This window comes from Hyperolius riggenbachi, chromosome 4, assembly GCF_040937935.1.
Source record: "Hyperolius riggenbachi isolate aHypRig1 chromosome 4, aHypRig1.pri, whole genome shotgun sequence".
Classification (NCBI taxonomy): Eukaryota; Metazoa; Chordata; class Amphibia; order Anura; family Hyperoliidae; genus Hyperolius; species Hyperolius riggenbachi.
This window is the reverse complement of record NC_090649.1, coordinates 44,310,770-44,323,518: the sequence shown is the minus strand read 5'-3', so window position 1 is coordinate 44,323,518 and position 12,749 is coordinate 44,310,770. Positions and strand designations below refer to the sequence as shown.

Below are 12,749 nucleotides of genomic sequence, written 5' to 3'. Positions count from 1 at the left end.
TTCAGGTTGGAGTGAGCTCGAGATGTCTCCCAGGCACCACTGCTGAATATATGCAAATTAACCATTGTACCCTTAGAAGCTAAACACACCTCCAGAACCGCTGGAATGCAATGATGTGTCAGCTTGTTAATATGTACAGAGCCATAATAATCCAACATGCATACAGACTGTTTCGGATTGTTTGATCCTCATCAGTGCATGGCATGGATTAATTTGGCTCTATGGAGTAGGGCTTGTAAATCCGAGAGGCACAGACTAACCAGCAAGCTCATGGTGACCCAGAACTCATTGGGATGTGTAAGGGACTACAATGGTCCTAAAAGCCCCCTTACTAAGATGTAATTAACAGGGATGGTCATAGTCAGCCAACTTCGCTACACTGGAACTACGCGTAGTTTTACGCAATTACACTTCGCCAAACTACGTCTTCGAAATCAAATATTTGCTTCGTATGCATTTCACAATTACGCGTAGTTTGAAGCTTAGTGTATGCGGATGCTTTTACCTGTATGCAGAAAATTGTACGCATTAATTCCTCTTTAGATGCTTATCCCGGGAACTCTTCTATGCGTACATTCCCCTTTCCAATGCGTAAATTTGTAAGCATACAATCGTACGCGGAAAAATAGACGCGAGTAATGCATACGTAGTTCACTACGCAATACACATGTTAACTACGCATAGTAAGCATAAGCTACGCGTAGCGGTACTTCGCTACGCGTAAATTCGTAAGCTAGATTCAGAAGAAAGAGGCACTCCACAGGCATGAACTTGCGTTCAAATTTATTGCATGTCGATACACACTACATGTTTCGGGCTCCACCCTTCATCAGGAGCCCGAAACATGTAGTGTGTATCGACATGCAATAAATTTGAACGCAAGTTCATGCCTGTGGAGTGCCTCTTTCTTCTGAATCTAGCAACACTTATGTGGCGCAGAGGTGGTGTACCTGCTTGAAAGAGTTACACCGGCAAAAGCTCTCCTAATCCAGGATTGAGCCAACTGGGTAAAGTTCAGTCCAGTAACTAGTAAATTCGTAAGCGTAGTTCTGCAACTTCACCTACGAACTACGATGCGTAGATGCAAACTACGATGCGTAAATTAGCACTAGCGTAGTTTCTGCTCATCCCTGGTTTGACAAGGGAACATGAAAGTCCATAAACTTTCATCTTCTCATTCACACCAAACAGTGAGTTGCTCTGCAGTGCATTTCAACTCATCGGGAGGTGAAACTTATGGAAATGCGCGTAAATGCCCAGCAACACACACACCCATTCATAAGTTTGTATTCATGCATTGTCATGCATTTTAAACTTACGGACTACTGTAAATGAGTAGTGATGAGCAGAAATGACGCCTATGCATAATTAAGCATCGTAATTCACATTTACGCAGTGTACGCAACATTTCGGGAAAATGCGTAATTAATTAGTATTTAATTGTAAGCATTTGTAATTAGGCATGAGTTTACGCATAAATTAAATGTCATTTTTTGCCGACTTTGGTGGGGAATAGCAAAGCGCCCATACATGGTTATTGCTACCAAAATATGTCGCAGAGAATAGTGGGTACAACTCAAAAGAAGAATTTTTCAAAAAGACCTTGTAGTTTCTGAGAAATTTGATTTTAAACATACAAAGAAAAATGTTTTTAAAACTCATGTTTTGAGTTTGAACACCATTTTTCTTTGCATTTTTAAAAAAAAAAAGATTTTCTCAAAAACTGCATGGTCTTCTTTTTTTGACTTGTACCCACTATTAACCTTAAAGGGGAACTTCAGCCTAAACAAACATACTGTCATTAAGTTACATTAGTTATGTTAATTAGAATAGATAGGTAATATAATCTTTTACCCACCCTGTTTTAAAAGAACAGGCAAATGTTTGTGATTTATGGGGGCAGCCATCTTTGTCATGGGGGTAGCCATCTTTGTCATGGGGGCTGCCATCTTTGTCATGGGGGCTGCCATCTTTGTCATGGGGGCAGCCATCTTTTTGGTTGAAAGGAGGTGACAGGGAGCAGGAGACACAGTTCCAACTATCATGTGTCCTGATTATCCCTCCCAGCTGCACACGCTAGGCTTCAAATGTCAAATTCAAAATGTAAAAAGAAAAAAATTGCACCAAAACAGCAGAACGAGAACAACAACATCAGAAATCCCATCATGCTTTGCACAGCATCAGGGGAAAACTGCCCGGGCCATTTTCTTCTGTGCAGCTAAAAATGAGGCTTGTATAAGAGAAACAAAGTTCTGATGCTGTGAAACTGTTAAAGAAACGCCAAGCCTTTTCAGTGCTGCTGAGTCAATTTTTAGTCTGGAGGTTCACTTTAACATGTGTACCAATATTAGTAGCAATAGCATGCATGGGGGCTTTACTATTCAACGCCAAAGTCGGCAAAAAATCATGGCTGGATTTCAGGCAAGACGACAAAGGCCATGGCCTAGGGCACCAGGAAACAAAGGGCGGGCTTTGGGCTGGCACACTCATGCAGTCAAGCTGCCAAAGATGGAAACTGCAGCAGTCGTGCAAGTGTCTGGGACTCAGGGGATGACCGGGAAGCAAACTTGAGCAGCTTATTGTCTGTGACCTGAGCTGTCACTCATCATCACAGTTGGCCGCTCTTCAAGTCCAATGCTACGTACACACATGTGACAACGATCGTTCGTTGAGAACGACGAACGAACTTTTAATTGATGAAAGAACGACCTAAGTAAAGATAGTTTTAAAAGGTGTGTAACGATCTGATCGTTAGAACGAACGTTACATCACGTAAAGCAACTATTGCGCCTGCGCATAAAAATGAGAAGTTTCACAGAGAAATAGTGAAATGCGCATGTCAAGCCTAGTACGAACGACCGTTTCCAACGATGTACTACTTTTGCAAACGATCGTCGTTGGTTAAAATCCGCCGGGACAGAACTTTCTTTTGTAGCGATTTGGCTCGTTCGTCGTTTGCCTTAATAGTCGGTGGTTCGTTTTTTGTAACGATCGTCGTTGATAAAGAATGGGGAACGATCGTTACAAACGACTTTAGTCGCATGTGTGTACGCACCTTAAGTCTGCCTTCCACCCAGCTCCAACCTATCAGAGCGGAAAGCATCAATTTGGCCCATAAATGGGATACAAATGATAACCTTTCCAAACATTTCAGATGTAATCGATCTACAAAACAGTTTGATAAAACGACAAATTGATCATTTGAAGTCGTTTCAATCCAATCAATTGAAAAATTGCTCGTTCAGCAAGACTGCATTTTCTAATAAGCATTTTCAACTTTGATTACTGGGATCAGTAAAAGTGTGTGTGGTAGGGGGTTTGCTGTTTGTCAGGGGCCGGCTGGTGATAGTGGCCTTGGGTGGAAAAAAGTACAAATCCGGCCCTGCACGAAATTACACATACGTTACGTGTAAATTAATGTGTAATTATGAATAATTATATGAAGTCAGTTGAATTTACAAACTGAAGTTAAGTATGGGCGTAATTGCAAAAATGTATGCAAAATTTCGCGTAATCATAATTTGCTGATTGGGTATGAGAAAACACATTCTCCCCAGTGATGGGAGAAAATGCCAATATTCTTTTTGCACTCATTTTTGCAAAACTAATGTTAAATTCGACTTTCAAGCTATTCACAGGTATAATTTGATCTCTCAGCTGTGTCAGCAAAAAAAAATTGGCAGTACTCAGCAGACACAGCTAATATGTACACACAGGAGGTCAACCCTTTGTCTGTTTTCATGAAAGCAGGAAGTAGACACACTGCAGATTTATTGCAGGAGTTCTGTAAACTGTAACAAAGAAATGTTTTTTCTTTAAAGTTTATTATACTGTTGCTTATCTTTTAGAGCAGAGAGGAAGTACTGAGTTCAGGTCTGCTTTAAGGGTGGGCTCAATTAGTATCACGCTGATACGTGAAGAGGGCTAGCGTAACAAGTGCAAATCACAGTACTAGTGGGAATAGCGTAGTCAGAGACAGGCTGCGGTCAATCACGTGAGCAGATGGCTAAGGTACAGAAGGGCTAGGCAAAATCATAGTCAAATCTCAGGCCGAGTCATACACATAAGTCAGATGTCAGTTGTATTGGAAGGATCAAACAGTGAAGTCAGGGGCAGGCTGAGTCGTACACAGTAATCAGATGGCAGTAGTACAGAGGAGCTAGGCAGATTCGTATTCAAGAGGCAGGCAAAGGTCGGTACACAAGACAATACTCAATATTACAATAATATACAAAACTGACTGACTAGAGTACATATATATCACGCTGATGCACAATATATGAGATGTTGCTCTCAAACTCTCACTAGCTAGGGCCAATAACCAGCGAACTGATTAGTATCAGGGCCAGTGAGCAAATGACCCACTTGGCCTAAAATACCCAAGAGGCAGAGCAAGATCCCGCCCCCAGGATGGCAGCCTTTCCTGTCAGACACACCTCCTTAGCCTATAAAGGTTGCTCTGCCCCGTGCGTGTCCGACTGGAGGAACTGCGCATGCGTGGCTTTTGATTCACCGCTGGAGGGATCCCGGGGACACCATTGGAAGACGGCAGAGCGGAAGTCCCTTCGCCGGAGATGCTGCGGGACCCGCCGCTGGAAGGTAAAATTGTTACAATTAGCCTTTTTATCTCACACATTATCAACTTGGTGATGGTGACTTAGGCCTTGATTCATAAAGCATTACCACACGCGGCAATGCTGAAAACAGCTGACTTTATCGAGCACTTAGGAAAATGTAAATTCATAAAAGCTGTTACCGCATGAAAAGCTGAAATTCCAGAGCAGTGAGGTAAATTACCGACTTGTGCGGTAATTACTTCAACACATGTCAGTAAATGTCAATTGATAAAGATTAGAACACTCGGTAATGACATGGAACAATACCCCCTGCTTTGAAGAGGTGATAAGAGCGTTGTAAGAGCGTGGGACTGTGTGACTCACAAGCAGAAGCGGTGAGATCTCCCCCCAGGCAGCAGCAGAGACAGAGGAACAAGGCTTACCCTGAATACCTTAAGCTGTGTGTTTAACCTCTTGGGTTCCTTTTTTTCAAATGTGTATTTGCTGGAGGTGAACACCACAAAGCGTGGCATGTGTAAAGTTTCTTGAAGTTCTTCTAAGCTGTGACAATTAAATAGATTATTTAGAAAGATTAATAGACCGATACAGAGCAGATTCAGGACAAGCAGAGGCAGTATAACAAAACATGCACATCTAAATTGAAGTTGGGATGCCTCTTATATTGTAACGCTGTCTCTGCACGGAGAACTGCAAATGTAACAACTCAGGCAGCTACTCTCCTCATGTTACCGACAGTTTAGTTCGGTAAATCACCGCATTTCTATCGCAGCTGTGAAAATGTTGATGAAATAGCACACACAAGTCTAAAATCCTGAATGCGGTATTTTCCCTACCTGTTTTTTTTTACCACACAGCCTTTTATGAATTGACCCCTTAGTGTGTCAATAGCATTTAATTATAATAAATGAAATATCTATATTTTGGCAGCAAAAGTCCAGAAGGAGATTGATAACATAATCGGCACAGCTCCGCCTCAGCCAGAGCACAGGAAGGAGATGCCGTATACTGACGCTGTCATCCACGAGATACAACGGTTTGGTAGTATTGCACCTAATGGTGTTCCACATGCAACTACTCAAGATCTCACATTCAAAGGATATTTTATCCCAAAGGTAGTATTACTTTCATTTTAGTTTTGCCACTAAAGGCAATTAGTGTAACAATGCTGTTGTGGAAAGGTTGTGCCCGCGCATCCACTTCATCTGGCGTGTACTGCGCCTGCGCAGTAGTTGTGTGCAGGCGCAGTATGCACGCCAAATTGGATTGGTCTAGTTTCCACTGCATAAAACTTTGCAACAACATTTTATTTGTTGATTGATCTAATCTAGATGTCAGTGCTATAAATAATAATATTAACAATAGGGGACATGTCACATGGGAAATACTATTGCTTTTAGATAATGTGAACTAGCAGAAAGGGACTGTCATCATTGACATTATTGCTCCCCAAAGAAGCTGACTCTTTCAGTCATTGAGGGACAAGTTAAAAGGATACTTACCTAAGTAGTTGGAAGCTCACCGCCGGGCACCGAAACCAGGTGCCCCATAGCAGCAATGTTATGTTGCGTACCCCGTGCAAGGGTAATTCAGGGCTCCAGTGGCAGCCAGACCCTGAATTACATCTCCCTCCAAGTTGCGACAACTCGGAGGGGGAATGGTATTTAAAGCCGCCGGGGAATTTTGCGGCAGCAGGGAGAGCCGTCATTCGGTTCTCCCGGCGCCCAGCTCAAGGACGACGCAACAATGCGTATGCTCCGAGAAGCCTCTGGAGTATTCAGAGGCATCCCTCTACTAAGGTAATCATCTATTTTTTACTTTTTCTGCTTCAGGTGCCCTTTAAAGTAATCCCGAGACCAAGCCGGGTATAAAAATAACACTTCACCCTGAGGAGAGGGAAGCCTCAGATCCTATTGAGGCTTCCCTCAGATGTCCCAAGCCCCCCATTGCTGAGAGTGGCCCCTCTACATCGGGGAACACAGCTCTCCTTCCTGTATCGTGGCCGTGCAGTAGCCACGTGAGACCATCCGCCTGCAGCTCAGGCTTACTGCAGATGCGTGGGCGGGCTTCGCAGCTACTGCAGGGCCACGATACAGGAGGAAGAAGAGCTGCGTGGCTCCAATGGGATTAGCGACAATGCCTTGGTAAATATTTATTTTCCATATATACAAGCAAACTGTTACGCTTGGTGGTATGTTCTCCACAGTCAGCACGTGGTGTATATCCTGACGTGAAGGAGGTACACACGCTAGCACAAGGAACCAGGATATCCCCAGTTTAGTGGAGGAGAGGATTGACTCCCACAGGAGATGTGGCGCACAGAGCAGGCGTAGATCCGAACAGCCACAGACAATCCTTCCACTGTAGTGGCTCAGCGCAAGGTAGCGCTGAGTGCATAAACCAGAACTCACAAGATCAGGACAGATAACAGAATGAACGCTTGCTTAACTAGTCACTGCTTTAGTGACAGAAAGCGTCCATAACAAGACAGACTGGAATGAGGCAGCCAATGCGATTACAGCGGTGGCGTGCCTCACAAGGACAGGACAGAATAGTCAGGAAATAGCAGAATCAAGGTAGGCAATGTAATACACACAAATATACATTAGGTATGTTATCCTAGCGTATTACAATTACAGCTATCAATGAAACTACAAATGACTGACTGACATATGCAGTGGCGTAGCTAAGGAGCTGTGGGCCCCGATGCAAGTTTTACAATGGGGCCCCCCAAGCACTCTATACATAACAATTGATACGGCGCACCAAAAACTGTCAATGGCAACTACAGTGTCAGAGGTGCAAGAAGGGGATGGGGAACAGCTTGATAATGATTACTACTATTCAATGTATCTATAGAAATGATTATTATGAGCACAGGACCAATAAAGAGCCAATACTGTGGTTGAGGGAGGGCCCTTCAGGGCCCCTCTGGCCCAAGGGCCCCGATGCGGTTGCTACCACTGCACCCCCTATTGCTACGCCCCTGGACATATGTATATATTGGCGGTGAACCGATATATGACATAAGCAAGGAAAACTGGCTAGGAACTGGAGCAATACAGGGAACAGGACTCAGAAGGATTTGCTACCTCAACGCAGATGTGAGCGCAATCCACACACGGTAACAGGAACAGGATTTAACTAGCTAAGCACGGGTGATCACGCTAAGCGCAACCTACCGAAACGTGCTGGAAACTGACTGACTGAACACAGGATATAAACAGTTTGAGTACGTATATATCAGCGACACTGATGTATTAATGTAACATGAATACAAGGAAAATAACAAACACGCTAGTATGCGTATATATTGTCGATGAACCGATATATAATGCAAGACTAGCAAAGTAACAATTACTGGTTAACAAGAATAGGACTAGAAGGACTCACTGACCCCTTCGCAGGAGTCAGTGCAGTCCACATGGACTAGGAATGAGGGGGGGGGGGGCATACAGAGTAACAGACTGATCTGAAACTATGATTTGGAGCCCATGGAGTCCTGCAGGAAGCAGATCTTTATACTGAGGTCATCCAATGGGAGCAGACATGCAGATTCCCACACAGGTGAATGATAATCAGTCACAACCTGGTAGCAGGAAAAGGCTATGCTACCAGCTATGCAGCCTGCATGGAAGGGATTGCAGAAGGAATCAGCAACTAGTGTGAATGTAACCAAAACTATGTAAGCAAATGCATGTAATGACATCAGAACTGCTTGGGCTGCAAAACAACTGCAGACAGCAGTACATGATGCAGAAGCGATCGTGACACGAACAATGGCAAACCCCACAGTGAAACCAACATAAAACACAGCAATCCAAATGACATCTAACTAACTATACAAATATATATACAGACAAGGTGGAAAAGCAGATAAGCGCAAGGCAAATCAGAGTCAAAACAAGCAGGGACAAAAACCAGGAGGTCAGATCAGAACAATGGTTTCCGAGCAAGGAGCACAGAACACAGCAACAGGAGTGCCAAGCTGAAACTGTCAGGCATAAAATCAAAAATCAATTCTTTATTTTTATCTGGTAAACAAGTAATAAGGATGCTAACCACGCAATCTAAAAGTTAATATCACTATTACTTTTCTTGTTGATGAATGATCATTCCCCAGTTTACCTGAGTCTTATTTAGTACATTGGAAGTTACAGGGCATGATAGGTTGTCTTTTTTTGCTTCTCTACTTTCCCCTCAGACTTAACTAATGCAGCCTGATTGGCTGAAGCATTTTCCCCTCCTATTTTCCCCTCCCAAACCTCTGTTCCTCTCTGATTGGCCAATATTTCTCATGCTGAGACAATGCACTTTCCATTGTAGAGCTCGGTGGGAGTGTCTGAAGACTGGGAGGAGGGCGGGCAATGCATACACAATCAGGCAGAGGAGCGTAAGGAAGGAAATGACATCAGGATTGGCTTCAAGATAGACACAGTTAAAATGGAGACTCCTAAGAAGGATTTACTCTTTTTTCGCTATAGAAAAATCACTAAAATTGAAATGTGGACAGTGCAATACATATGTTATGTAAGTAGAGCAAGTATTTATCTACTATGTGTTTGTTTTTTTTTGTTTTTTGAGATAGTATGGCTGACAGCTCCTCTTTAAGGTAAGGTGGGCAGAGTCCTTAAATGCAAATGGCAATAGGTGATGGCATGATGAGTAGGTGCGTCCATAGCATGAACACCACCTGCTAGTGAATACTGAAAGTACTGTTGTCCAGAAGCAGAGAGCCACTAGCAGGTAAACAGTGAAAATACAAAAGTCCAGGAGAACAGCACCACCAGCAGGTGCAACCATGTAAAGCAGGATTTCTAACAGTGGTGTATCATATACCTATTTATTGTTAAAGGATACCACAACCGAAGGGTTGTGGTAAAATTGATTGCATCACTGGGTTGGTAGTAAGCAGCACATACCTCCTGTCCCTCCAGCCCCCTCCGTCTTTGCCGTTTTCACGCTATCCCTCACGGTGTTGTGCGACTTGCTTGAACTTTGCCCCGGACATACTGCGCCCTGTGCGCACAGTATGTCCTTCCCCCTTCACTTTTGGCCGGCGCATAATGCGAGGCTCAGAAGCACGCTGTCCCCTCTGTGCTGCGTGTGCGCTCCATTACACTGAGCGTCATGTGACGCTCAGTGTAATGGAGCGCACACGCAGCACAGGGGGGACAGCGTGCTTCTGAGCCTCGCATTATGCGCCGGCCAAAAGTGAAGGGGGAAGGACATACTGTGCGCACAGGGCGCAGTATGTCCGGGGCAAAGTTCAAGCAAGTCGCACAACACCGGGAGGGATAGCGTGAGAACGGCAAAGACGGAGGGGGGCTGGAGGGACAGGAGGTATGTGCTGCTTACTACCAACCCAGTGATGCAATCAATTTTACCACAACCCTTCGGTTGTGGTATCCTTTAACTGATGTGTATTTCTCCTATGCAGGGCATGACTGTTCTCCCAGTGCTGTACTCTGCACTCACAGATGAAGCCTACTTTAAGAAACCTCATGAATTCTACCCAGAACATTTTCTGGATGCAGAAGGAACGTTTATAAAGAATGAGGCCTTCATCCCATTTTCAATAGGTAATTCTACTGTGAATAAAAATCAAAGGACCACTATTGCAAAAAAATGGTAAAGTTCATTGATAACAATTACGATTTTGCTATGTTACTGTCACTTATTAGATAGTAAAAAGCTGATGGATCTGACAGGATTTGAGCGAGTCCATCTCTTTATGGGGGATACTGAGTATTATCTTTATTCTTTAAAAAAGCAATCCCTGGAAAGGATGTATATAAATATGTCAGCCAACTTCCCCACTGCTTTGCACACTATTTTGGCAGTTGAACTGACTAAATGCCACTCAGTAAGTTATTTTGTAAATAAAGAAATAACTGTGAATTCCTCATGAGGAGATGGATAGGCTAATCCAAAAACCAATCTGTCTGATTTTCACTGCCTACTTTAAGGACTGCAACATAGAAAAAAAGGTTATATTATATATATATATATATATATATATATATATATATATATATATATATATATATATATATATATATATATAATTATTATTTTTTTAAATAATCATTTGTAATACAAAAAAATTGCAACAGCAACCAGACACCACCAACAGAAAGCTCTATTAGTGAGAAGAAAAGGGGTTAAAATTCATTTGGGTCTTAAAGGGGAACTTCAGCCTAAACAAACATACTGTCATTAAGTTACATTAGTTATGCTAATTAGAATAGATAGGTGATATCATTTTTTACCCACTCTGTTTTAAAAGAACAGGCAAATGTTTGTGATTCATGGGGGCTGCCATCTTTGTCATGGGGGCAGCCATCTTTTTGGTTGAAAGGAGGTGACAGGGAGCTTAAGACACAATTCCAACTGTCCTGTGTCCTGATAACCCCTCCCAGATGCATGCACTAGGCTTCAAATGTCAAATTCAAAATGTTAAAAAAAAATATTGCAACAGAACAGCAGAACGAGAACAACAACATCAGAAATCCCATCATGCTTTGCACAGCATCAGGGGAAAAATGTTCGGGCAGTTTTCTTCTGTGCAGCTAAAAATGAGGCTTGTATAAGAGAAACAAAGTTCTGATGCTGTGAAACTGATAAAGAAACATCAGGCCTTTTCAGTGCTGCTGAGTAGATTTTTAGTCTGGAGGTTCACTTTAAGGATTAGAATTTCAGAGTGCTTCTCAACTTTCTATAGGAGGAGTGGGATGAAAATGTTATGAGCCCTTTTTAATTTTAACACTTTGACTAATGCAGTGATGACCGGTTGCAGTTTGGGACCAATAACCCTTCAGACATTGGGTGAAATCCTTGATGGAACTATAGCTTAAACTTTTGTAAGCCAAAAAGGAAACTTTAAAATGTTGACAACAGATGTACACTGCATATCCTGTATCTCCTATTCAGTGCCCTGTTTAATCAAGCATCATGTAATGATGGCCAATGAAAACTCATTCTATAACTGATACGTTGGCAAACAAGAGGGGCGTGGCTTGCACACAGAAGGAGGAAAATGTGGATTAGCTAAGCTCCGGGTTACGAGCAGACAAACCGGCTCACAGCAGCGCTCCATGCAGCCAAATACCGCCGAAATGGAGGAGGAAATGCCACCCGAGACGGACCCATCTAGGAGAAGGAAAACAGGGTCGCAGCTCCTGCAAAAGGTCTCAGACTACTTCCAGGCTCAGCCTCCCCGAAGGATTACACAGGCCCAAGATGGCGCCGTCGCTAAGAACAGTGCCCGCACGCACGCTCAAGTCCCGGACGCTCGCTCTGATGACCACACAGATGGAGGTAGAGATGAACAATGTGAAGACCATTCATCATCTCCCTCCGACAGCCCAGCCAAGTCACAGCCGAGAAGGGACTGTGCAGATGAGGGGGTAAGGCAAATGGCGCGCATTACACATAACACTGAAGGCACAGCTCTCTCTATAGAGACATTTCCCACGTCAGACTCCACTGCTACGCAAACTTTCATCAAGGATATTCTCCTTTCGTTCCGCACCTCCCTTATGGCTGACATTTCTGCTCTCACTGCAGATCTTCACACAGAACTAGCTTCCCTAGGAGAAAGAGTCAGTTATGCAGAAGACAAGATAGAAGAGCTCTCTAAGGAGTTTAACAATATGGTGGACACTGCCACGACTCAATCCTCTGACATCACATTGTTAAAAGCAAAACCGGCAGGTATGGAGGATAGAAGCCGACGCAATAATATTAAATTCAGAGGCCTCTCTGAGCAAGTCCAGGCATATGAACTTAAACAATTTATCAAATCCTTTGTCAAGTCCATCCTCCCTGACACTCCTGATATTGAAAGAACAATTGACAGAGCTCACCATATCCCCAAACCTGCGCACCTACCAGATTCAACCCCTAGGGATGTGCTGGCACAATTTCTCTTCTATCATGTGAAACAAAATCTTATAAAAGCTACACGGAAAGCAGGCTCCCTACCAGAACCATACAACCATATACACCTATATGCTGACCTGTCAGCCACTACCCTTAAACTTAGAAGAGATCTTCAACCATTCACCAAGGCACTTCAAAATCTGCAAATTCCCTATAAATGGGGATTCCCCACTAAACTGCTCTTTTCTTATCAAAATAAGCATTATGTGGTTTCCTCCACAACCTCAGGAT

At 43.3% G+C, this 12,749-nt stretch overlaps 1 protein-coding gene across 2 annotated transcripts in view; it reads left to right on the top strand.

Moving 5' to 3' along the window:
* LOC137571188 (cytochrome P450 2B11-like) overlaps window positions 1–12,749 on the top strand; it is a 203,568-nt gene that overhangs the window by 88,101 nt on the left and 102,718 nt on the right. Inside the window, exons 8-9 of one of the 2 annotated variants that reach the window (XM_068280007.1) lie at window positions 5,505–5,689; window positions 10,015–10,156. In XM_068280007.1, coding sequence (XP_068136108.1) covers window positions 5,505–5,689; window positions 10,015–10,156 — 327 coding nt within the window. The remainder of the gene's footprint in view (window positions 1–5,504; window positions 5,690–10,014; window positions 10,157–12,749) is intronic. The other variant, XM_068280008.1, reaches the window with a different exon arrangement.